The sequence below is a fragment of the Ochlerotatus camptorhynchus genome, unplaced genomic scaffold (genome assembly GCF_037179485.1).
Source record: "Ochlerotatus camptorhynchus isolate MF236.1 unplaced genomic scaffold, CSIRO-AGI_Acam_v1.1 ptg000696l, whole genome shotgun sequence".
Lineage (NCBI taxonomy): Eukaryota > Metazoa > Arthropoda > Insecta > Diptera > Culicidae > Ochlerotatus > Ochlerotatus camptorhynchus.
Window position 1 is genome coordinate 255099 of NW_027041172.1, and position 27139 is coordinate 282237.

Genomic DNA, 27139 nt, shown 5'->3' on the forward strand with positions numbered 1-27139 from the left:
ATAAATGTGACAATTATGTTACCACCAATAGTGTCATACTCGTAGTAACTTATGCATTACATTGCGTTTTTCATCGAAAAAATTACAACGGAATTGATAACCGCAGCATGCTATTAGAGCTGATAATCTGACGCCAAATGTTATTTTTTCCCTGAATTGGCAATAATTATATCGTAATATTATAGCAATCGAAGGGATAAAATAGCTTACTACAGTTTCAATTATTTTGTAAACGCCTTTTTGGCACTCAGTGAATAACATAATGGCCTACTTTTCTACTAAAATAACAGTGTCGTAAAGTACTAATTTTCAACACCCAGTGCCGAAAAGTTCTACTTTCGACACTCTTTTGAGTGCAAAAAATGTTGTATGAAACTTGTAGCAAATTTCATTTTTTTCAGCACCCGTTGATAAACGGGCATTTTACACTGCTCTCGCATGTCATTTTCCTGTAAATTCTTGTTTTAGTTTTTAGGAATGTTTGGTGTCATCAGTCCTGTTTTGTCAGTGTACAAACACTTGACTAAAAATGTGTTAAATGTTTTTGCATGTACTAATTTGCCACACATTCAAAGTTTATTAAACAAGCTTTTATCAATGATAACATTTCAACTCAATTAAGATGAACTCGATAAACCAGCTGCGGATTCAGGATCACTTCAGTCAGTTGAAAAAACAACTACAGATAATATTCCCAAAAAAATACCATCAAGCACAGGCACAAATGAAGCCAGTAAACAAGATACAGCTGGAGCTGTTTTGCTGGAAGGCGAACAACCTCCCAGTACTGATGAAAGTGCTCTGCCGGAATTTCCGAAGTTCGCAGATAAATATAAAAGAGACAAACCGGAGCAATCACCCCCTCTTCCGCAATACGGCGACGATATGGTGAAATATCATCACAAAAAAATTTTACATAACAGAGATAAGCTGCAATGGTCTGTGCACCTTACTAACCGCGCCGCTGCAGCAGGACGTGGTAAATTCAAGCTTATGTGTGCTGCTATTGGTTTTCAGCCAGAACTACAATGGTTCAAGAATGATGTACCAATTGAGTATGATGACCATATCATTGATATGAACGATCTGCATAGAGGTGCTTATGGATGTATTTGGATTAATGATTTGTGTGCCAGTGATGCTGGAGCTTACAAGTGCGTAGCTTCAAACGGCTTTGAGAAAATTGAAACGATTTGTAAGCTGACAGTGGTAGAACCTGGAACTTCATCACAAGAGTGTGCACCGTGTTTCGTACCGCATCGTACTAGAGGTAAGACCATCTTATGATTCCCATTCTATGCCAGTCAGCGTTATTTTTTTTTTATTTGAGAGAGAAACACATATCCAATGGATCAATGAACTAAAGCAACATGTGGTCTACATTTCATATTTTATAAACGGCCTTGACCCAAAACTCAGAAGTCGCATTTATGAGCCCTTATCGTATTAAAAAAGGTGCGAAGCATTCATAAAACATTTGGGAAAACCCTTTTTTTTCTAGTTTTTAGGCCTCACTATTGTCAGAATTAACCTAGCAATTTCGATCAGATATCGCAGAGAAAGAATATGAGAAAACGAAATCAAGCTTCAACAGTTCCATTTTTTGGAGAGGGGAGGGGGTCGAGCTTGCATTACTTATTGTTACATAGGGGGGAGGGCGGTGATGAGAAATGCTTCGTAACAAATTTTTCAAAATGACAAAAAAATTAGGGTTACATAAATCTACGGTACCCTTGTATCTAGAACTTAATAAATACTTCTTTTAATAATGTTAATTGGGCTGTTTAACTTCGGAAAATATACCAATTTTTAAACATCAACTGATAGAGCTTCGTTTTCTGAGCAATGCAGATAAAGAATATGTATTTACCTCAATACTGTTAAACAACCCAATTGAGATTTGTTATTCAATATTAAAACGGGGGGGGGGGGGGGGGCGAGAGTAGTGTACCGTTACGTAATTTTAGAGGAGGGAGTCTGTGTTACTTATTATTACAAAAAGTACCATATCCTAGTACTCAAGGTGCTTCATTCTGTAAAAGTATTTTCATACATTAACGTTACCCTCCAGTTTGATTCATAACCCTAAATGATGTGCCTGTTCAAAAAATGATAAAGATTGGAAAGGATTGGACCGCGCAAATGGTTTGAAGTTTCTATGGGAATTACTATGGAAGCATTATAAATTTCATTCACAGGTTGATTCAAAATAACTGTCACCGATTTCACAAATATGCAATTCTTAATGGGTAAAATGGGTATATGTTAAAGTATGTTTGTTTTTAAATCGTGTACAAATATCAGCTTGTATTGATAGTAGGATTTGAAATTTCAATCATTTGCGATTTCAAGCAGCCATGGACGTAAAAAAGGAGCATGTCATAAATCTGTATAAAATCGTGTGATATCTTTTAGAAACTGAAATCTCTTCGAAAGGATGAAACATTTACTTTTTTGTATCATTATAGAGGTACAAAGGAACCATGCTTGGAAAATCCATTCAATATCAGAGCTTAGACGCATCGCCAGTACTCAAAAAGTGCTGAAACTATGCGTGCATGCCAGCTGTGGTTAATTTTCTGCTGGTGGTAATTAAGGTTAACGGAAGAGAGATTTGAATTAAGGTATGCTAAGTTGAAGGTTATATATGTAGTATATCTGGAATATACTGAATACAAAAATTCGTGAAAGCGTTGAATCTTTATGAACATTTTTTAAACTGAAAGTTATTCCGAATCACACTGTATATCGTTTTAACTTTGGATCTAGCTGTCCACATCTAAAAAAAAACTAATATGTGGTTGCTATGATAATGACCAAAAAGCCTGTTGTTGTTACGGTAAGTTTGATAACAATTCAAGAAGGATAAACATGCGAATAAATGCTAAATAAGATAAATTGACGGTTGAATATGTTTCAGACAAAAACCTCAATCGCATCACAACAACAACAGCCATGTTAATTGTGTTGTCATGGCAACCAAATACTTTTTTTTTGCGTTTGTACAAATAGAATCAGTGTTAGAGCGATATAAGTGATATTCAAAAATCTCCTATAGTTATTCGCGATATATTTTTTTTATTACTCACTCACAATAACAAGTCAAGTGTCCGGGAATGAGATATGAATTCGTGAATTTGGCGTGAGAGATATGGATGTTAACGACGACTCCGGCCGGGCCCGTCCCCGTTTCACCGTAATCTCTTTAAAAACTTTAACTAAATCTTCATGGCTCATATTATGGGAATATACATCAAACTGGAGGGTGGCCTAAAGGATGATGATAATGATGATGGTCCTACCGTGTGCACATACAAAGGGACAAAGCTGGACGATTTACCTTTAAGATAATTTAGTATATCATCTTCACCAGATTAGCAAACAAAAACGAGCAGGTTACAGTTACAGATATAAATTACCTCTGCAGTTTACAGTTGCTTCACAGCGATATAAATGTGAAAAAAAAACTTAGGCGTTCACCTCCTTGTTCACCCTTTCGTCCACCTCACATTGTCACAAGCATTCCCACAAAGATTGCAAATATGTACTTTTTTTTAATGAAGCGCCATACTGAGTACTTTCACGTGAATGACGGTTTAGGGCAGTACCTAAATCTATTATCATAAGGAGTGTAATCCAAGTATGATTGATTATTGCACGATAAAATCATAGATAGGGGAAATGTCGCTAATGTTGGCCTATGGATCTAAGATTGGGCCCATCGCTAAAAATCAGCTATTTATCAATTTTATCTAAATGAACGCGTCATTGGGACGGTACTAATGGATATTTTTGGTCGCTATTGAAAATTTAGGCGATTGCTGAATTTATGTATGAGCCCAAATTAGAGGCATTTAGGCCGACATTACATTCATTTCCCCTATATTTGTAACTTTTGCTTGATAGGACGAAAATTGACGTTTAGGCCGAAGTAGCCCTTCACCTGTTTCATTCAGTCGATCAGAGTTAAGGCCCAAGCGCAATGTGGGCGGAGGCGGAACAGAAACGGAAAGTTTGACAAATTACATCAAGATGCCTAACAGAAGTCGATTTGGTTCTATGTCTCTGAACAATTTGGTGGATTTTTTTAACTTTTGGTTAAAATTTGACAGATGGAAAGTTATCGATCAACCCTGCTATCCGAGCGTGGTTATTTCTGACAGACAAGAAGTTAAATTTTGACAATCGTGGTTGAGTTCTTCTCGAAAACCGGTCGATCGACAGCACAGGGATTTTCGAACATTGAGAATAACTTTCGAAATGTCACCACGAGTTAAATTTAACTCAGCAAATGGTTCACAGCCTAACTAGTTTTCAACCGACAAGTAGGCTTACTCATATCGGGGTTTTCCGCTGCCGTTCCGCTTCCGCTGTTATTGCGTTTGGGCCTTTACTCCGAGTTGCTTGTACTAAAGTCCTCTTAGTAAAAGTATGGACGTCTGTCAATAGTTGTTCTAATCGAACCGTCAAAACGCACAGCTTTGCTCGAATGGAATAACTTTTTTTTCAGTTTTGTGGTGACTGTCTGTAATCTGACCGATTCCCGCTAATCTGCACACCGTGCAAACTAAACACTGCTCAAACGTCATTCAGCATATAAAATGGAGATAAGTAAAATGAAACACTGTGAAACGGAACGCAGAAACAAAACCGAAACAAGGACTAAGGCGATTTACTAAATTCAAATTCAAATGAACCCCGTTCATTCCACGGTATATAAGAGTTTTGATTAGAATAAGTGAAAATCGTATAATTAAGAGTTTTGTAGTCATTTTGTCGTAAAAACAAAGAATGTAATGAAACATATTAGAACGAGTTTTAATTGATAAAAGCTGCTCGAACCAGCTCAAAGTAGATTGACAGCATTTGATGAAAAAAATCTCATTTAGGGTAGGATGGTGCAAAACGCACCGTTTAAGCAAAATTGTCAATTGCTGGCGTATAGAAGCTAAAATCAAGGAAAAAGTAATAGTTTATGGTTCATTACCATGTTTTGTACGAAGATCGAGTGATTTCGAACTACAAAAAGATGATTTTTCATGATTTTAAAGGTATTTTATAAATCGGTTCCAAAATGATAGCGGGGCAAAACGCCCACAACATTGGGGCAAGACTCACAAGCTATGGTGATGATATATTTCCTCTATTCTCATGATTGTATGCAATTTAGAAAAAAATCGCGGATCTCTAGGTCTTCTTTAAGGATTTGACCATTTTCCCGGTGAATCCGAATTTCCAGAGCCACCTTTCACGGGTTTATCGTTCCGATTGGCCACCCACAACTCCAATCGGTTACTTTTCTGTTCCGTTTGAAAGTAGATAGTCATACATTTCATGTAGTGGTTCAATCTTAAAATGTGGTAACCAAATTGCCGAGAACCAGTCATGTCAACATGAATCGACACGCATTTTGCTCGGGACTTTTCAAGGTTTTTCCGTTCCGGCTGGACAACCACAGGTCTAATTGGTTTTCTATCTATTCAAAATAAAATTAGATAGCCATATCTTTCGATTGGTGGCTGAATCATAACGATTGGTCATTGTATTGGTACCAGCCATGTCAACATGCATCGACACGCATTTTGCAGCCTTGGGGTTATGTCAGTTAACAATGGCCAAAACACACCACAACACAGGGTTGCCAAAAGTAAATCTGTGTTTTTGCAGAAAAACATCTTTTCATCTTAGTTTTTGTCCAGAAAATCTGTGATAATATTTGTGATGAAAATTTAAAAGTTTTCTTTGAAAAGCGATTGAGCCATTTTTCTGATAGAGACGAAAAATAGATTTCAATATATGTATCATAAATTGCTTATGGTTTGGCAAAAAAGAATACCTTTGACAGTTATCATTCTCCTTTTTAATTCCGCAAAAAAAAACATGCTCAGATATATAAGTTGGTGATGGTAAAATAAGTGAAAATAATCTTTTGTTTATGAACATCTAAAGTTTAATTTTTTAAATGTTCGATCATATTTTAAAAATCTGTGTAATCTGATTAAATCCTAAAAATCTGTAATCTGTGAATACAGATTCTTGGTTTTAAAAACTCTGAAAAATCTGTAGGAATACAGAATTATCTATAGTTTTGGTAGCCCTGCCACAACAATGAGGTAAAATGCGCAGCATGGTAGACAAACCCTCCCCTGCAAGTAGAGAATGCAAAGACATGAGATATTTCAAATGATTATTCCTTTATTTTACATCAGAAATAAGGTCTCAATAGAGTGTTAAACGGTGATTCATGAAGTAAAACTAAACAATATACGAAAAGTTAATTCGTTCCATTCTTTTGTGATATATGCTGTTAAAAGCTTAATTTGCAGTTGATGATTTTAACAACTGTTCCATGTTTTGCACAAAATGAAATATTTTAAAGGATTCAGAAGGTCAATTTATGATTTTATGATCAGGAATTATTTGTCAAACCTTCAATTGAAAACAAACATACTCCATTATCCGGAAAATGCATCTGAAGAAAAGTTATCGTTGTTTTTCTATAAGCGGGCATTTTACCCCAGGGGTGTATTATGGGCTGTTCTCCCTTACTCTTTAAGGTGATACTCTAAGGAAGCCTTAGCGTGAAATTTCAAAGGCACAAATGTCAGCTTCCACAAAACATACAAATTTAAAATTGCTACTCTGTTTGTAGTAGCACTGCAAACAAGGAGTAGCAATTTCAAACTTGAATGTTTTGTGGAAGCTGACATTTGTGCCTTTAAAGTTTCTCGCTAAGGCTTCCTTAGAGTATCACCTTAACTTCGTCATATGGATGAAGGTAACAGTGGAATGGAAAATTTATTCATTTTGAGTGCTCCTTTTGAACAATGAGAACAATGTGTGCAAATAAGCTGAGCAGGTTGGATGAAATTTATTGATAGTTCAGGTCATATTATTAGTTTTTTTTTCTAGTTGTAAGAATGCTAGAGGGTAGAATTTTCTTATGTCGTAATTGGAACACACTATAATAGGAACGTATAGGCATGACTAGTACATCTACCCTACATAGAGTTTATTTACGTGCCTCATTCAAAGTGTATTTTTAGTAACATAAGCTCAAATAGATAAATGCGGCATTTGAGTTTGGAGTCAAAGTCCAATTGTAAAAAAATAGACATTGATCACGAAGAAAATTAATTGCTATGTAGAATTTTAATTGCTATGTAGACTTTTTCATAATTTGTACTTAAAATTTTTTTTGATCTTTTCACTACAGTTCAATCAATAGAAAAACCATTAGCCTTACTGAAATGTGTTTTAAACCTAAAGGTAAAAAAAAATCACCATGGAACAATAATAAACCTGTTCCTATTTTGGTTTGTGTTTCCTTTTTGGACCTATTGAAAACACTTAGTTGTGACCGGCCATGTTTATTAGGTATAACTAAATACGCTAAGAGAGGGAGGGAGATGTTTAAAATTGGTCACATATATACGGCTAGTTCACCATATCCACGTTTTTGAGAGATTTAAGGAATATTTGAAAAATCTCTCAAGCTAGCAGCGCAGTTTTATTTAGATGGATTAGATATGTCAACAACAACAAGTCAAACCAAATGGAAACAAAAGACTAAAATAAAAACAGTTCTTATTAAACTCTATCCTCGTTGAATGGCTGGAAATGACTAGAAAATATCAATGTAAAAATTTACTTATTTATAAATGTGGTTAAATAACCTCAACATAAAAATAATCAACAAAACAAAATAAAACGAGATTCTACTTAATAGTTCAACATTCCACCATTCACGAGATCATGCAAATAATTAGTATATTAATCCAATATTTTTCATAACTATTACCACAGAAATCTTCGACCAATACAGCAACATTTTGACTGTCGAGCATCTTATTAGAGCAAACCCACCACCTACTATAAAATGGATCAAAGGAATGTGGACACTTGGAATGTGGCCTGATCCACATATTCGAATCTCTCAACACTTTGATGAAGTTGCTGAACACACAATAGCATCTCTCGTTTTTTACGATCCAACCTATATGGATTCTGGAGAATATGTTTGCGTTGTAACTAATAGTTTAGGTGAAGCTACTACAACGTATAACCTGCAATTCTCAAGCGAACAAGAATACTTTGAATGGCTGACAAAAAAACGGCCGTCTGCAAAGTTGAAGCGAGAGCTAGAGCTTGGTATTATTGTAGCTGAGGATGCTGAAACTTTCGATGTAGATGAAATACTTGCTAGAGTTGATGCGCAATTTGATCCTGTAGTACAAGAACCAGCCGAAGGAGAAGAATCAGATGAAGATACAAATGAAGAATCAAGCGAAGATCAAGAGAAAGTAAACAAAACATCGCTTGATAAGGCAAATATTAAAAAACCAGGAAGTGTAAAACGAAACCAAAAAAGTTCAAAAGTCTCATCACTTCCGGAAGTAACTGAGGTTCCTGAGCTCGAAGAACAAGCCACTCCTATTGAAGAACCTAAAAAGACACTGGAACCAAAAAAACCAGAACCTTCCAAGTTTATTGCACAAAAAGCACCTGAACCGAAGCAAAGTCAAATGAAATCGGATCCGGCAGTGTCCTCGTCTGCTCATGAAACGGAAGTATTGTACACCAGGAAAAAGACACAAATCGAGCTTGGCATAGAAGAACTGGAACGCAGAAAAAAGTTTGACTTCGTATCACACATGCCAAACGTTAGATTTGGGCTAGGCAAAACTTTTAGACTGTTCTCCTATGTAAAATGCCCTGAAGACATTACGTCAGAATGGAAACACGACGGACGTATATTAAAGGAAGGCCTACGTTGGTCCAACATAACCACTCGTAATGGTACTTGTGTGCTAGAAATCGAGAAGTGTAAATACAGGGATGCAGGCGTGTATACTTGCGTCGCTAAAAGCAAAACTTATGGAGAAATAGAACAGTCGTGCACAGTAGCTATCTTCGAAAATGAAATCAAAGGAGAAAAACCAGTGTTCACAAAGGTTATGAAAGGTAAGTGAAAGTATAACATACATAATCATATAAATTAGAACTGTCCAAGTATACAACATTTTCCAATAATTTGGAAAGGAAATTTTACAAAATTATGTTTTATGAAGGAGCCTAGACAGGATTGATGATATTAAAGTAGTATTTCTCATTGAGTAGGTAATTTTTCATTCATGTTATGGCATTCCAAATCAGTTGACTCAAAGAGTCACATAAAGCGGTCAATGCTCATTTTTATACAAAATCAGGAGCAATACAGTTACTTGCCTAAATAATAAAAAAAAACATTCGTTTACTCTAATATTGACCTATGGATCTAAGATTGGGCCCATCGCTAAAAATCTGTTATTTATAAATTTTATCTAGATGAACGCGTCATTGGGACGGTACTAATGGATATTTTTGGTCACTATTGAAAATTTAGTCCATTGCTGAATTTATGTATTTTTTTATTTTTCTTTCAAAATTTCTTAGGGGAATTTTACGTATTCCCGACAATCTAAGGAACGTCCGCACTTCTATTAGAAATTTCTCAGCGTTACGCACATATATGACGTGTTTGTTTGTTTACATTTATTTTCTGCATGCTATTCTATCCATTGCAATCGACAGAACGGGTTGAAAACGTTTTTACAACGCTCAAAACTTCTCAGGTGAGTGTGACTATTGGCGGCAGTCTCTTTTTCTTCGGCATCCTTAACCAGCTGTTCTATTATCGGCAACTCAAAATCAAACGTATTTTGTGGTGTGTATATTTCATTTGACGCAAACCTTTCATGAAAGGATTGCTCAGTCGTAAAACTGAAATCAGATTGAATCTGTAAGGCTAATTAATCGTTGAGTGATGTTACAACCGTCCAAGATTTGTACCCTAGAAATCTTGAAGAGATAGGGAATATCAGTCATCATGACGGTAGTTGTTGGACGCTTCAATGAATTACCTGAAGAAAAGCTTACTCATATCAGATTGTAATTTAGGAACCAAATGTAATAGAATATGTATTCGCATTTTTATAAGGTCCTGAATTTAACCAAGTTTTACTAAGTAAGAAATTCAAAATATGTGCATAGGACCGAGGTCATAGGTTAATTCTACTGTATTTTAAATCAATATCTAGAAAATGCACGAGAATTTCACTACACATCTTTTTTTTTCCTCTGTTCGGGAATAATTACTGTAACGGGTGTCCACTAAAAATGACAGTGAAACGAATGGGTCGGGAAAAACATCGGTGAAGTCTAATTCAAACTGAATTCTGCATATGGTTAACTTAAGTCTTCAAACTGAGCTTAGTGAATATTGGCACACAATTCGTGGTCCGCCGTGCAACGCAGCTCAGTCATGATATTGGCACATGACTGTTGGACGGCAGCCACATAGATTTTCTGAATGAAGCTTTTGATCCTGTTGGAGAGTTGCTTGGTGCCCTTGGCCTTCCAATTATACTTGTATACCATTCCGGTCTTTCGGCACATATTTAGGATTTCCGCCGTACTTCCGGGTCATCCAGCGGCCTTGGAATTTCACGGTTTGGAATTGCTCGTCAGTGTACTCTGGGGATCTGATTTTCTTTTTAAACACTATTCCCTCCTTTCTTTACAGATGTGTGACTTCGAACAACAGAACTTTCTGGCCATTTCCCGTTGACTTACCGAATTCTTGTTGTTGAACATGTTGTACAGCGAGCGGAGCGCCTTATTATTAATTATCTTATTGTGTGTGGCAGATAAATTTCTCAAAAAGGGATTATACCATCTGTTTTCTGTTTATAGCCGTACGACTGCGCCCATTGATTTAACACACGGCGGCTCTTTATCCAGGTTTCGCTCCTTAAGCCGCTGCCATAAAATACTATCAAAGTTACACACCTGTGTATAATCCTTATGAGCGGGGTTGCATCGCGCATATGAGCGGCGCGCTTCGACCGTCACCAAATGAGAATTTAACATAAGCGCGACAATCATTGGACGGGCGCTACCTCTCTTCCAGGTTACTGGATACGGTATACGGTGGATACTTGAACATTTCCCCTCTTAAAATGGTCCACCGTTTACTTTTTCCACGATCTTCGTTCGCTTGAAAGAATTATACAATGTACGCGCGCAGTTCTGCCTGTTTCGATTGCATGCTGAACACGGCTGAACATGTTAAAGTAAAATAAAGTGTGTGACAATTTTTTGGAGGGTGTAAGGATTCCCCAAGTAACCACCAAGCCCGATAACTACCCGATAATTGCCCTTTTTGCGATATAAGGTAAATATAGGGTTTCCGAACTTTATATCAGTCGTATAGCAGCGTTATATAGCAAAAAGGACGATTAATGGGCTTATTGGTTACTTGGGTCATCCACCTAAGGTAATATTTATCTGCGAATGTTTTGGTTCTGTTAGAAAAGTATTGGAATCATTCTCATGTTTTAATGGATACCCGTTATTCTATTAATTAGGATTTTTTCATGTTGTTCTCCACGCTTCTTGATTACCCCTCCAGGCCATACGTGGTCCTTCATGGGGTACACAAGATTATGTAATTTTAATATAATAAAAACTGTATAAGGGTTTTTGATCTAATTTCCGTCCTACTAAGCACAACCCGCGCTTTACCTCTCTTTTCTGAACGAGTTTAAACAAAAAATGGAACATTTCTATCAAAGATGACTTGCAAATTTATTCACCTTTCCATACGTACCGTTGGGTTTGATAAAGAGTCACAAATTGTTGAGATATTGTCTAAAATCTAACACTGCTTCTTGATTCTAAATTCGTTCTACGAGTTTCAATTCCGTCCTAACGCATTGAAACGCCATTAGATTTTCTTCGTCCTACGGATAAACGTAGAAAAAGGGGATTCGCTAGGAGCGCTTCTTTTGTTTTGAGAACAATGAGCGTAAATATTCATATAATGCGCTCTAACAGGATTTATGTTGTAGCTAATGAACTAACGCATCGGAACAAACCTATTATTGTTTTTTGCACGGTGAAATCATTGATATTATTGATCTTTTCTGATCGATAGAACGGAAATGGGCGATTACGACGAAGTAGCGCTCTACCCTATGTCACCTTTTAGATATGTTCACAATAAGATTTATTGGGCACCAAACTATCAACCAAATGGATGTAATGTCGGCTCAAATGCCACTAATGTGGGCCCATACATAAATTCAGCAATCGACTAAATTTTCAATAGCGACCAAAAATATCCATTAGTACCGTCCCAATGTCGCGTTCATATAGATAAAATTGATAAATAGCATTCAAAGTGTTTTTTTATGTTACTTCATACGCGAAGTTAGCGATTTTCAGAGTTGGTTTGAAATGCTAACATGAAGCTTTAGTGTGATAATTTATTAGCTAGAGAATGATCTTTTTGAAGAGGGTAGGTGAATAGTTCCGTTAGAGTACGGCAGTATGAAAAAAGATCATTCTCTAGCTAATAAATTATCACACTAAAGCTTCATGTTAGCATTTCCAACCAACTCTGATAAATAGCAGATTTTAGGCAATGGGCCCAATCTTAGATCCATAGGCCAACATTAGAGCCATTTCCCCTTATAGGAATTTTATTTCAATTATATATTTTTTTTTATGGTAAACGAATGTTTTTTTTTTTGTTTTTATTCAAGCACTACGTAAATGCGGAAACGCTAATAAAATTGAGCTTTTACACGAAATCTTATGTAATCTTGGTTCATAAAGAAAAAGTGCGCAGAAGACCAAAGACGACGTCAAAACGCACTTTTATTGGCGATTCCGCATTTTTTATGAGCCCTTTTCCCCTAAATAGTGCGAAGCGTTATTAAATCTATTCAGTTGTTTGGTTTAGACTCGATACTAAACACCCACAAATAAATCAGCATAGTTGGTATGGAACCTAGCAAAAACTAGTTATAACAATACAAATATAGTTAAAATAAGATAGATATTGCAAACTCGATTAAATACAATAAATAATGTTTGTCACTCTTATTGATACTAAAAAGAATCTTTACTGCTTTCTTAGCTCTTTCTAGAAACATCTACATATTGTTGTAATTTTTCCACAATAATAATTTAATTCACAAGAATTTATTTACTTACAGAAACCTACAACCCTATTAAAGACGAACTTTGTTTGGAATGTACTGTGCGCGGTGATCCTGCACCAGAAACAATATGGATTATCCATGGCACATTTATGCATAAAAATACTGGACCGAAATACTTCTTCAAAAAATATGATGATGGAAGGCAGCAGTTGACTATTTTTCAGCCTCAGAAAGAGGACAGTGGTAGATACGTTTGTCGTGCAAGAAATAGTTTGGATAAAGCGGATATGGTACACTATTTGAATTTTAAAAACAGCGATGAAGACGTCATCAAAGTCTTCGAAGATGAACTACACAAAAAGACTGAGAAACCAATAAGAAGTAGACATTTGCGTGCTAAAGAATGTGTATACTCGCCAGAAGATGAGAATCTTATAAAATGGTCTGAAGCAAGAAGTCAACATGAAAAGGAATATGGATACAACTATAAGTTACACTTTGTAACGCGACTTCTCGACAAAACGGTTCCGGAAGGGTCAAACCTTAAGTTCACCTGCTATGTAGATGGAAAATATCCACAATTTATGTGGTTCAAGGATGATATGCCAATAGTACAAGGCCGAAAGTACCGGCAAAAGCAGCGACGTGATGGAAAGGCGACCTTAGAAGTGATAAATGTCAATTTGGACGACGCCGGCGTTTACAAAATTGAAGCCAAAAATTACGCAGGATCCATAGAATCGAAATCAGTGGTTACCGTTTATCAAAACCCCTACATCGAATTTGTACCTCCAATCTTTGCAAGTACAATTCTAGGTAATGTGGTAAACCATGCATCACATCGTTGCCGAGCAAACGGAGACGAAAAGGGATAATTCATTTAGGAAAATGAACTATCTTCATTTTTGATTTTCAGTTGGTTTTGTTAAACGTCTCACGGGGTCCATAAACAGTTTCATTGTTTTGGACCGTGAAAATAGACACAAAAGAAACTCAGAACGCTATAACCGTTAATTTCAAACATAGCTTCAAATCACTAATTTGAAACAGATAAAAATTTAACAAAACAAGCAATGATGAAAGCATTGCATTATATGATATAGGCATCAAATGTGAAAATGAGGCGTTAACTGATGTGTATACATGCATAAGTGCTTATCAGAATGCTTCAGCTCATCCTTGGTTGAATGTAACTAAACATTGATTATTTTACATCCTTGAATCAAACTAAAACAGGAACGAATTATGTTATCAATGACATACACCCAATCGCAAAACATATGCAGAAATGCGTATCTTCTGTTATTCGTCTCTGAGAACAGTGCACTCGCTTGCATTGCAATTAATATGGCAAACTACCCATTTGAATAAATTTACGAAAAAAACATTTTTTTTATCTGAAATGAGTACAGTAATCACCCAATTTTGTCCGCCTCTCTACGCATCAGACATTTAACATTCAATAATTTCACATAATCGTAATTCCATATCTTTCTCATAGATCTTCAAGATGGATGTTTAACCGTTATGTGCTCGAAGGGGTACTCAGCTACACACTAAGATTATTTTACCGAAATCTGTGAAATTTTACCGAAATCTCAACAGCTGAACGTTCGGTAAACAGTTCGGTGATTTTTCACAGTTTTCCTGTAATTTTTCAACGAATATCTGTGAAAAATCACCAAACTGTTTACCGAACGTTCAGCTGTTGAGATTTCGGTAAAATTTCACAGATTTCGGTAAAAAAAATATTAGTGTGTGCCCAACTCCCATTTGAATAACCCGGTGAAGAAAAAAGCAAAACATGTGTCGAGCACATAAGGGTTATGATATACTTTGGTACAATAAGACCACTGGGTTTCGTAGAATATTAGAAAATAATATCAAATTGGGAGTTGGCAAAATCGGGTCATTACTGTATCTACAACCTTGTATATGTTTTGAATTGATAATAAAATAACTTTCACATAGATGGCGCTTGGGATTAGCTTATCCATCTTCAATGTGTAAGTTACTAATTCAAGCTATTTATAGCACTGGGTGGAGGGGGGACACCCTTCACTATCCCTCTCCAAAGGGGGAGTTTGGTAAAGAGAGATGATAAAACTGATTTGCACCTTCCTAAAAGTTGTCTACACTGAAACAATGACCATAGTTAGAAATACTATTTTGCAGAAAACACTTATTTTCAATATAAAGGGTGATACGGTCAAAATTTGGTCAAGGGAAAACGCGTGTAAATCGGTGAAATCGTTTATTTAAAAAATCAAATTAAATTTCTTTTTCAAGTTCAATTAGTATAAAATTCAGGAAAAATATTCAGTTAGGCTTCCGCTTTTCCAAATCCGAATTGCCGGGCCTTACGCTTGACCCCTGCCATCAGATTTTGTACAGCCACCTTGTCCACCTTCTTCGCCGCAGAAAGCCAGTTTGCCTTGAACTGCTGCTCGCCCTTAGCAGTTTGTTTGGTCTTCTTTAGGTTCCGCTTGACAATAGCCCAGTATTTCTCAATTGGGCGGAGCTCTGGCGTGTTGGGAGGGTTCTTGTCCTTGGGAACCACCTGCACGTTGTTGGCGGCGTACCACTCCATGGCCTTTTTACCGTAATGGCAAGATGCCAAATCCGGCCAAAACAGTACGGAACAACCGTGTTTCTTCAGGAAAGGCAGCAGACGTTTATTCAAACACTCTTTCACGTAAATGTCTTGGTTGACAGTCCCGGAAGCTATGAAAATGCTGCTTTTCAAGCCACAGGTACAGATGGCTTGCCAAACCAGATATTTCTTTGCGAACTTTGACAGTTTCATGTGCTTGAAAACATCTGCTACCTTTCCCCTTCCTTTTGCCGTATAAAACTCCTGTCCAGGAAGCTGCTTGTAGTCGGCTTTGACGTAGGTTTCGTCGTCCATTACCACGCAGTCAAACTTCGTCAGCCTCCGGGATCGCGCTTTGGCCGTCGTATTTTGTTTATCATCGCGATTTGGAGTCACTACCTTCTTGTAAGTCGATAGTCCGGCTCGTTTTTTGGCTCGATGCACGGTTGTAGACGATACACCCAGCTTATTTGCGGCATCTCGGAGAGAGAGGTTAGGGTTTCGCTTGAAACTACCGGCAACTCTCTTTGTCGTCTCAGCGGCTTCCGGTTTTCGATTCCCTCCCGATCCAGACTTCCTGGCTGTCGACAAACGTTTCCCAAACACTTTAATTACATTTGTAACGGTTGATTTGGCAACTTTTAGCGATTTTGCCAACTTTGCGTGCGAGTAGCTCGGATTTTCGCGATGCGCGAGCAAAATTTTGATACGCTGCTCTTCTTGCTTGGACGGCATTTTGACAACTGAAGAGTGAATTCCAAAATCAAAATAGGAGCAACATTCTACACACACACACCTTCAAAATGAGGGGTGTTCAGGTTTTTTAAATGCAAAATTGAAAGAAATACGTCAAGTTGATATTGACCAAATTTTGACCGTATCACCCTTTAATCACGCTTATTACCGTCAAATCTACTATGAATTCAGTATAGTTGACTATGAATGTTAACAAATTTACTATGATTCTGGCAAAACTACTATGCTTGGTCAAAATGCATAGTAATTTTGTTAGAAATAATAGTAAAATGAAATGAAATTGTTTTCTGCACAAATCTATTGATGAAGGTATTTAATTTAAACCAGCAATATAGTATTTTTTCCTTGAATTTTGTTTCAGTGTAGCTCGCTTTCTACTTCTATATGCAATTTTCACACTGCCGTACTCTAAACGGAACTATGAATTCTATACTTTCATCTCCTCATCTATCGTATAAAAATTACCACTCTAGTCTGTTATTTGAAATTAGCATCTTCAACTATGTAAATTGTTGACTTCACGCAGAAGTAATACTAAACATATAGTCAAAGTAATCTACGTAGGTAAAACTATCCTTCATTTCTTCTAAAGCTGTCAGTTCCGAGTCTACCTACAGAGTCACGTGGTTGGAATAATTAACACCAAATATGGACCAACAGGTCTGTGCCATAAAAAGGGAGAAGAAAAAACAATTTACACTCGCTCGGCAATCTGTTTGTAGATGATGATGACTATTTTGTTTCTACTCTACTCGCACGAGTGAATAAATTTTCCCATGCTTGATTCCAGGCAGTGTATTTTCGTGTTTTTGGAACGCATCGTTCCAGTATATTTTTGACTATTTTTCAATGTTTTAAAAGTCTCAATATCCTTCTTAAGATGCTCTTTACACACTTAATTTTTTTCGCCGAGATTCCAACAGCAGAGCGATTCTGCAATTTATTTTGCTGAGATTCAGTAAAACAATTGCTGAGCCTCAGCTAACAAATAACATTTTGCTGAGATATCAGCTAACAAACAGATATTTTGCAGATATATCAGGAAACGGCGCCAGTGGTGTAGTGGTAAGCGTGATTACCTCTCACCCCAGCAGGCCTGGGTTCAATACCAGTCAGCGCCGCCGGGATGTTCTGAGGCATAACATCTCTGATCACGCCTTCCTTCGGATGGGAAGTAAAGCCGTTGGTCCCCGGTTCATGAGTTGATGGTTCGATAGGTAGGGTCCAGGTATGGGAGCTGCCTTCCTGGCACGTCAGTAGCATTGGTGCTCAGCACGGAAAACAAGATCGACGGAAAAAACAAACCAAAGGAAAAAAAAAAAAGAGATATCAGGAAAAGTAAATGCCGAGGTAATCGGCTGTTGGAGATTTTACCGAGCTAGATTAAGTGTGTACGACTGTCGTTCAGCATCAGTAATCGGCATTTAATAGTTAGTAGTTGCGAACAAGTTAAATTGGGTCGTGCTCGGTGAAAATCTAAATTTCCTATTTTGTTTCCATTTTCAACTAGAATGACGTAGATAGTTGATGAAAAATTATGCCAAACCATTTTTTTAAATTTATAGTCACTTTAACGCTCTTGGGTCATTCGTGACTTGTCCGTGGTGAGAGTTGAACTCGTGACTTTGGCGTTACAGGTATGGATCTTAACCACTACGCCGGGGTCATCCCCGCCAAAACAATTGAAAAAAATGCGTTTTCTTTACAACCTTGTCTAAGATCATGCAAGAGCTTAAAAAAAATATTTTGTGTTGGGTATCCTAAATTTATAAGAGGAGCAAAATCTAAGAAGTACCTACATTATTTTGTATTTGTTTTTGTAAAGTTAACTGCCTAGAATCGCATTATTAGTCCCATGTGGAAAAAGTAGCCATTGCGAAAATGGCAGTCGAAGTTACGAAGCGAATTTTATGTAAATATTTGATAAATCATAGCAAGTTTATTGATACTTTTTTCGAGTTATAATCAGTTGCAATGAAGTTTGAATGTTTGTAATATCAGAAAAAAAATATGGTAATTCAAAAAACAGAACTTTAACTTGACTTATGAACGATGGAATGTCAGAATGGGACTGATATGCGATAACTTTGCTTGATGGGACATATTGAGTAGATGTTGTTTTCAAATTTTCACGATCAAAGTTCGTACTTTTATAACATAATATGAAAGTAGATGCCAATTGATAGTAGATAGCGTTGTTATCTCGAAAATAAATCCATAAGGGACTGATGTGCAATTCTAGGCAGTTAACTTCTTAAGAAGAACATGACATAAACAATCAAAAAACCTCCATAATAAAGTAACAAAAATGAAGAATCTATTTTTTTCCAAAATATTTTTATGGGTTTGGAAAGATAAATCCGTTTAAAACTTATTTTCGGTACAGTCCTTATATCCGGAGAACTTCTAGATTAGGGCGTAATTGCTTATGTAAACAAACAAGTCATTTGCCGATTTCTCGCGAATTAAACTATTTTTTACAATTTTGTCTTTGTTGTATAAATTATAATATGCTTTGAAAACAATTTTAAAAACTACCACTAGCTGAAGTTCCGCAAGGAATTAAAATATTGCTTTAATTTGGTTTTTCTTATTGTAAAGTCAATGTTATCGCAATGCTTATTGTATGTGTTCATAATTTGGTTCAAGGGTTCAAATTTGGCATAATTCGTATGATGGCGGTTTGTAGCAAATATATGTCTACTTTGTAAATGCCTGATGGTGTATGTAAATTTAAGGATGACAATAGTTCTATTGAATCAATGCGAGTGATACGATATCACTAACAAATGAAATCATAGCAAATTTACGACGCTCTTTTAATGTTTGTATATTTATGATCATACATCGAGCTGAGTAAGATGGCTGAGCAAATTCAGTCCTACTATTATAGCATGCCGGTAATCGCAAGTCAGTTCCATCTGCATGTTTTTTCTCAATTTTGAGTTAGCACCATTATTCAGTTAATCTTTCTATGTTTTTTGAGATGTGCTATTGAAAAAAAGGTGGTTTGTTCAAGAAAACTGAAAAACAATACCAAGTCAAATTGTCCCACAGCAAAAAGTAACCGCAAGTCAGCACCATTAGAAAAAAATATGTTAGAAATTGATTGAAGGGTTGAACGACTCTTTCAGTCTTTTTACTGCAGCAAAAACGTTGTATTGCTTCAACTCTCAAGAGTTGAAGCAAAACAACGTTTTTGCTGCAGTAAAAAGACTGAAAGAGCCGTTAAACCCTTCATTCAATCCCTATAACACACCTGTCGCAAGCTCTCAAACTTTCGTATGTTAGAAATGTTAGACAACACATCGCATCATGAGATTTGTGTCAAGACAGATTTTGTCCACTTCCCCTAGGGTATCTGGAACATGTCCGGATGTCTGGATATAGTTTTTACCAATGTTGGCAAAATCAGAAATCAATTGACACTGTTCCTCTCTCATGCGCTCGAAATATCACACGTGATATTGGAACAAAATATCATGCTTGATATTGATTTTACAAGCTCCTTTGATATTGCGAGACTATTCACAACGTGCAAAAATCAAGCTGAGAGTTGACTTGACACAAAAATGATTCCATTGCACATCGTTTATTTTAGAAAGAGAAAGCAAAAATCATTAAACTCAATCTCACCACAGTTTGTTGAGATTTGAAGTTGGTGAGTTTTGTTAGCTTGATATTCCGAGCTGCGATATCACAGCTTGCAAAATCAACCGCAGTAGTTTGTTTGTTGATTTTTGTCTACGAAAATCAAGCGTGATCTTGGGCGTTGGTGAGATTTGATTTTTTGATATTTTCCCAACACTGGTTTTTACGATACTCAGTTTGACCGCCAATGGATATGGCTTTGAATTCTCATGTGATTCGATGTATCGCTTGATGAATTTTTATTTAAAAAGGATTTACTACTTCTCCGGGGATACATCATGACTCTTATTGATCTTATTATTGAATTCTCATGTGAATTGATTTATCGCATGGTGGGTTTGGCACGTTTATAAAAAGCTCTGGTCTGAAGAAGACCCATACTCACCGGAATATGTTCTGGCCATTGCTCTGGAACCAGTGGAACAAATGCAGAAACATTCAATAGCGTTCTATGGGACCATCGTATCTTTCTACTGTTCAATACTGTGCTAAACTAATGCAGCATCGTCATGGAATTGTGACTGACTTGCGGTTATTTTTCTCATTGACGTTAAATGTAATCGCAAGTCAGTCCCACTCAGATTTTAGCCATAAAATAAAAATTTCACGATATTTTTCCAATATTTTTGGGTGAACATAGATGCATTCTATCACATTGTACGTTTATTTTTAAATTTATTCCTCCAAAATAAGCGTAAAATCAGAAAACTTGAAAAATATTTGAACGCCGTTTTCTCATTTCCAGTTTTTTACATATGGGACTGACTTGCGATTGTGGGCAGTATATAACAAATGATTCACACAAAAAACACATGCTGGAGGGAGATTTGTGTGTTTTTTGAGACACCTTTATGAAAACAAGATGATAATCTATATTTCATAGTAGTGCCATTGCTCAATGAGAATGATAAGACAGGTACTATCAATATTATTTGTCAATGACGATGCCCATGTCTCATTTATTTCAAGATCAAGCCTTTGGTCCCGGCTCATGTGTGTTTGGATGGGTGAGATATCCTACGCAGGTGTGGAGGCTGCCTTCCTGCACATTCGATTGCCGTCAATGGATGGCAGTCGATGTCCGTCGGTGATTGGCACTAGATTGCGGGACAGAGACCGACGTTAAATAAAGGAAAGAAGAAAAATTTAACATTCAAGCTGCTAAACACACGCTTACCGTTAGGTATAGGTTTGTGTTATATTATGTTAGTGGTGCAAAAGGCCAAACAAACACAGCCGAAACGTCGGACCGTTTGGATTCCTCCTAGACTGAGAAAGTCAAAATCGAAAACCATAAAGCATACTAGTCGCAAAACTCTTCCAATCACTATCAAAAATTAAAAAAATGGTGTTGTGCTTTAAAAGTAGACACTGCCACTACTTTTCAATAACAACACTAAATATTTTTTACGTAATTTTGATTAACTGTTGTTAATACCTAAATACTAATCTATACTAACTAATGCTTTTATTAAAATAATTGTTCAACGAGATGAGAAAGAAATAGAAGTGCAAAGAGAGTATTGTTCCATTAAATTAAATATGTTATGTAAATATTTGTTTATCAATAGTATTTCCCGTTAGTATGTCTATAGTTTAGTCTCAATTAACAAGATGGCCAACTTATTGATTCCTCAAACATTCCAGTGGATACATCCTAGGCTGTGATCCATTTGGTGATTTTTTTTTTCGAAGATCTCTGTTGTTGATCTGCCGATTTTCTAGAAGGTGATTGTCAAAATTTATTCCTTGTCTGTCATAAATAAGCCTGGTGGGATCGGTGGAATTGCAGTGTTATTTCAAAATTTTCCATCTGTCAAAATTAAGTGAAAATTTACCAAATGGAATAAAGTCTTAACATTAAAAACGCACAAAAATTCAATAACAATTTGCAAAAGCATTTAAGGTGATACTCTAAGGAAGCCTTAGCGTGAAATTTCAAAGCTTCAAATGTCAGCTTCCACAAAACATACAAATTTGAAATTGCTATTCTCTGTTTGTAGTAGCACAGCAAACAAGGAGTAGCGATTTCAAATTTGTATTTTTTGTGGAAGCTGACATTTATGCCTTTAAAGTTTCGCGCTAAGGCTTCCTTATACCCGTTCACATTACAGCCTATATCACGTAATATAGGCTGTCTTGCAATGAACACTCATACAAAGGATTTCCAGTGAAAACTAGATGTATGAGTGCTCATTGCAAGACAGCGTATGTCACGTGATATACGCTGTAATGTGAACGGGGTATTAGAGTATCACCTTAAGAAGACGAAGACAATTGACACCGTCGTCTACCTGAGGTTGCCCAGACTGAACACTTAAAGTCATTAGCATGATATGTAGTATCTTGGACAATTGTTGTGTTCATTTAAACTTTTTTGCAGTTTGTTAAGGTCGTTATGAAATTGAACCATTTTTATTCAGCGGTCTTCGAACTAATAACCTTGAGGCCTGCATACAATTCATTCGAATTTTATACGATGCGAAAAATTAACCGGTTATCTATTTTTAAGTATAAAATTGTCCACAACATATCAACACCGAATGGATTGTGCGTGGGTATTCATGAGCTTAGATTTACTAATGCGTTATACCTGTAGCTTTCCTTTAATAATTGCCATGTTATATGTTAAACTTTCGTAGAATTCGTAAGTATTTGTTCCATTATTTACAGAAACATATTCGCTACATTCGGATGAAATTATTCTGGAGTGTCGTGTGAGAGGCTCTCCCAGACCGAATATTGCCTGGATTAAAGATGGGGAGTACGTTATTCCTGGTGATAAATACGAACAGTATGACCATGCTGACGGTACCTGTAAGCTAATAATAACAAAACCAGGTGAAGAGGATTCTGGCACCTACACTTGTGAAGCAGAAAGCGGAGGATGCAGTGATGCCATCAGCCATAATGTACAGTTTGTTGGCAAAGAAAAAATTATGCTCGAGCGAACCCACAGCGTTTACCACCGAAATCCTAATCTACCGCATTTCTATCAATCTTTAGCAGATTATTCTATTCCATCCGGTGGTAACATTTGTTTAGTTGTGGAAGTTCAGGGCAATTGTGAGGTACAATGGTTCAAGGACAAATATGAGGTCAAGGGAAGACCACCAAAGGTACGGTTTTATAGCGATGGTACTGGCGTTTTTGCATTATGTATAACGGCCGCGACGATGGACGCTTCCGGAAAATACACTTGCAGAGCAACGAATGCATTCGGTAAAGCTGAATCATCATCTAATGTTGACGTTATAAATCCAAACGCAATCAAGGGAGCCAAACCTCCGATTTTCCTGGCAAGACCACAGCCGGAGATCAAGATTCGACAAGGACAAGAAATATCGATGGCATTCAAAATTATCGGTGACCCAAAACCCAAAAGTAAGTATTTCACTTTGGCTTAAGTAAGTAGAGTTATGAACATCTTCATCAGTAGGGAGACCCCCAAGTAAAATTGCAAGCTTTATGGAGGTTATATAGCATTCTACAAGTCTACACTCAGAATTATTTTCACGTCAATGCTACGTGAAAACATACGTAGATTTTTTCCATCGTACTTTTCACATAAGAGCTACGTGCTTTTCATGTAGGGTCACTCATTTCACGAAGCTTAACCGTCATAGGATTATCACATAGAAGTTACGTGATTTGGTCGGTAACATTCATTGGAGGATTCTAGTATCAATATTCGTAAATTTCCTTACTCTTTAGATACAATCTTTATCGTATTTAAAGTAGTAGTATATAGTAATATTCCTTAAATTTATTCATATATGCTAAATTCGCCACATCAGATTTTTTTTTAAATTCTCGTTACGAAGCACAAACAATCTGGACAATCATGGGCCGAAGTACTTTTTTCCTTAGCGAAAGAAACTGCTGGACAGTTTGAAATCATTCTGTTGAGCACGATGAAACAGTCAGTTTGTGTTTGTCAAAGAGAAAAATATAATCCATAATTTTATACTTACATATTGCCACTATCTTTCAAAAATACCGAACAAAGGATATTGTGATGCCGCCATGATTTGCAGCGCTCTGAGTGTGCCTACGTACCACTCTTTTTTTATGTGGAAATCACATAAGCTTTACGTGAAACGCACATGTACTCAGTGTTATGTTAAAATCACGTACATTTCATTAATTATGTTGGTGTGTTAAAAAGAAACTCACTGTGAAATTCAAGGAACATCACATACATTCTACGTGAGCCACATAATACTGAGAGGAGAGGAAAAAGTGAGAGCTTACGTGATTTTTCACGTAGCTTCAACGTGTAGATTATTTTGAGTGTAAATCATGATGTATAGTAGAGAACCCTCATAAAACCAAAATTGTTACTTGGGCCGTATTCTGAAGATGGGGTAATGGAGTAAAATGCTCTAGCGGGATAATACGCACCTCCACGATAAATACTTCGTATTAAGAATACTACATTTCCCGGTTGGGTGTAGCTTATTAGAAATCTTTGGAGATAGCCTATATTATGGAAGACAAATTTAAGCTACGTAGACAAATGTGACAAATACCACCCATTCCCCCCCCCCCCTTGTGGACTAGCGTAAACTTTTTGCTACCCCGTCCCACTCCCTAAGCTGTTCAGAAAATATTCGGATGATCGTTCTGTGATAAATAACGTAAATTTTTATTTATTTTTTCAGTTCAATGGATGAAGGGTACAAAAGATATTACAAATGCTGCACGAACGGTTAAGGAGGTTCATAACGATTTCATTCGATTTTCTATTAAAGAAGCATTGCTTACCGATGAAGGAGCGTTTTTCATAGTTGCAAGAAATCGATACGGAATTGACAGATGCTTCACCAAAGTTATGGTAATATTTACGTTTTTATTCCTTTCTTGAATTAGTAAACATATAGGGATGATACACAAATTACGTCCACTCTTAGAATTGGTGGCTGAACGTAGCTATAGATGAGTGCACCGATGAATTTGAGTTCACTCACTCGAGAAAAAGTGACAAAAAAGTGCTGCAGAAAATGTAGTGAGCACTATAATCCATCGGTACACTCATCCATGGGAAATTCTCTGGCACAAGGGGAAGACCGAAAAAGATGTGGAAGTATTTTAAATAACCCATAGAGTAAAGAATATCAAGTGTATTGGACAATAAATGCGTGTTAATTTAAGGATGAATTTTCAAATAGCCGTATCTGATTTTGTAAATAAAGATTCAAACGTCAATTTGTCGAAACCAGTGCGCAAAACAGTCAGGTTCATTGAGTCATTTTGATATGAATATGAACTGCCATCTGCCTCATCATTCACTGCCTCGTGAGAGTCTGAATGATTCAGAGGTAAACGAGTCACTGACAGCCGAGCACTCAGTCAGTAGCACAGTCAACACGTTTATTCTGCCATGATGGTACCCAATATTTGTTTTGAATGACTGAGCGTGCATTTTCTATGGAAAAATGACTCAATTACATGATGTGTGAGTGAATGCAAGCGGTGTGCGTCGCCTGCTCGTGAGTGACTGAATGTTTTTGTTCGCTCTTTCATTGCTTCGTCCTTTACCGTTTGGTACAAACGGTCTGCACAGAGCAATGGATTGAATAGTGCAGTGCTTTCACACTCAGCCTAGGCTGTCAATAATTTTAAGCTCTAGTTGAAACTATTAGCTCGCCGCACACGAAAACTAACACAATATAGTGACTAAGTCGAGCATATGAAAATTCAGTATTCCTCGGTTTACAAACAGTAAAGCGAATATAATCTTCACCAAAAACATAATAGGCTACAAACTTCAATAAAATGTGAACAACATTTCACATTTATGTGCGATGCGATTAAATACATACAACGTAAATGGTAGAGAAGTATGATGCGAGAGAGATTCATTAATGAAATCAGAAATGAAATGATTTTTTTTAATCAGGCAATGAAAACGAATGAACAAAGGACGATGATTGACTAGCCAAATTGCTTATTAAAAAAAAAAAAAACAAGATTACATCAGTTTTCAGTCATTTCTGATGCATGTGTTGTGCATGTGTCTTCATCAATGTTGGACGCACTGATACAGTAGTTTCAACACCGCCGAGAGCTGTCAAACCGAACTTTGCTCAAAACCGAATCATGACTGTGTGTGTGTGTTGTTAATAGGTCTACTACATCTAAATTTTGAATGTTTAAATTGTCTTCCATTAGGTAAAACATCCCAAAGGATACAAAAAAGACACGGATATTGAAGAAAGTGTCCCAGAGGTGAAAAAGACTGGCAAAAGCAGAGTATGAAGCACCCCGTATGTACCTGCAATATAAAATATGAGGCATATGAAATTACCAAAAATGGATGTAAATATAAGGCACATGGTGGAAATATTGACAAAACACTATTTGGGTAGCGCATTAAACCTGTATACTAAACTGATTATTATTTATGAGAAAATTCCGAGAACATCATGTTCTAGATTTCCCAACACTCAAAACTTTATAGTTGCCATGGCGTACCGTGGAAAGGGTTTAGAAGCATATAACCTATTTTTTCGGATAATATTTCAAGGCAAAGTTGGCACCATTTGATTCCTACATTGTAGGTATACCATATGTATAAGCACAGACAAACAGTAAAATGTATCACGTAAAATCAATCATCTAATAAATCATACAATTACAAAACTGTGTTTTAACCTTTCCTAATAACAAACTGATTTTGTTAAGCAATAATATTTAACCAGATATTTAATAAGCTACAATAAATTCTATTCTACTTTCCCTAAGCCATTCGCTTCCAGTCAAAGTGACCTAACAAATGTCTTCCACAACTACAATAACCCACCAAGAGCGGAATCAGCCTCTAAGTTTAAGATCTCGTCCGGGGTTTCAGCTGAAAGCTCTTCGCATGTCGCTTTTCGTCATCCGTTCTATGCTACATGAACAGCCAACCCTAGCTTGTTGAATTGAATAAGCCACATCTTGATGATCCCTCCCATGTATGAATACATAAGCAAATTTGTAAGTTGCGGCTACGAGCAGAGTACTTCCCCCAGAGACGTTCGGATTTGGATGGATTGATAAGAAAAAGAGAGACATGTGAAATTTACAACGTCTATTCTACTCTGACCTTTCCCTTTTCCTCCTCGTTGTCTTCGGTGTCACTCGGTGGGGCCCTTCGACGATAGCG

General features: G+C 36.6%; 1 protein-coding gene across 1 annotated transcript in view; it reads left to right on the plus strand.

Moving 5' to 3' along the window:
* The window catches only part of LOC135714692 (muscle M-line assembly protein unc-89-like), a 44001-nt gene extending 17434 nt beyond the window's left edge, over nucleotides 1-26567 (plus strand). Inside the window, exons 3-8 of the mRNA XM_065238078.1 lie at nucleotides 623-1270; nucleotides 7807-8964; nucleotides 13044-13805; nucleotides 22663-23373; nucleotides 24654-24826; nucleotides 26164-26567. Coding sequence (XP_065094150.1) covers nucleotides 623-1270; nucleotides 7807-8964; nucleotides 13044-13805; nucleotides 22663-23373; nucleotides 24654-24826; nucleotides 26164-26250 — 3539 coding nt within the window. The 3' untranslated portion in view covers nucleotides 26251-26567. The remainder of the gene's footprint in view (nucleotides 1-622; nucleotides 1271-7806; nucleotides 8965-13043; nucleotides 13806-22662; nucleotides 23374-24653; nucleotides 24827-26163) is intronic.
* Nucleotides 26568-27139: the final 572 nt, after the last annotated feature.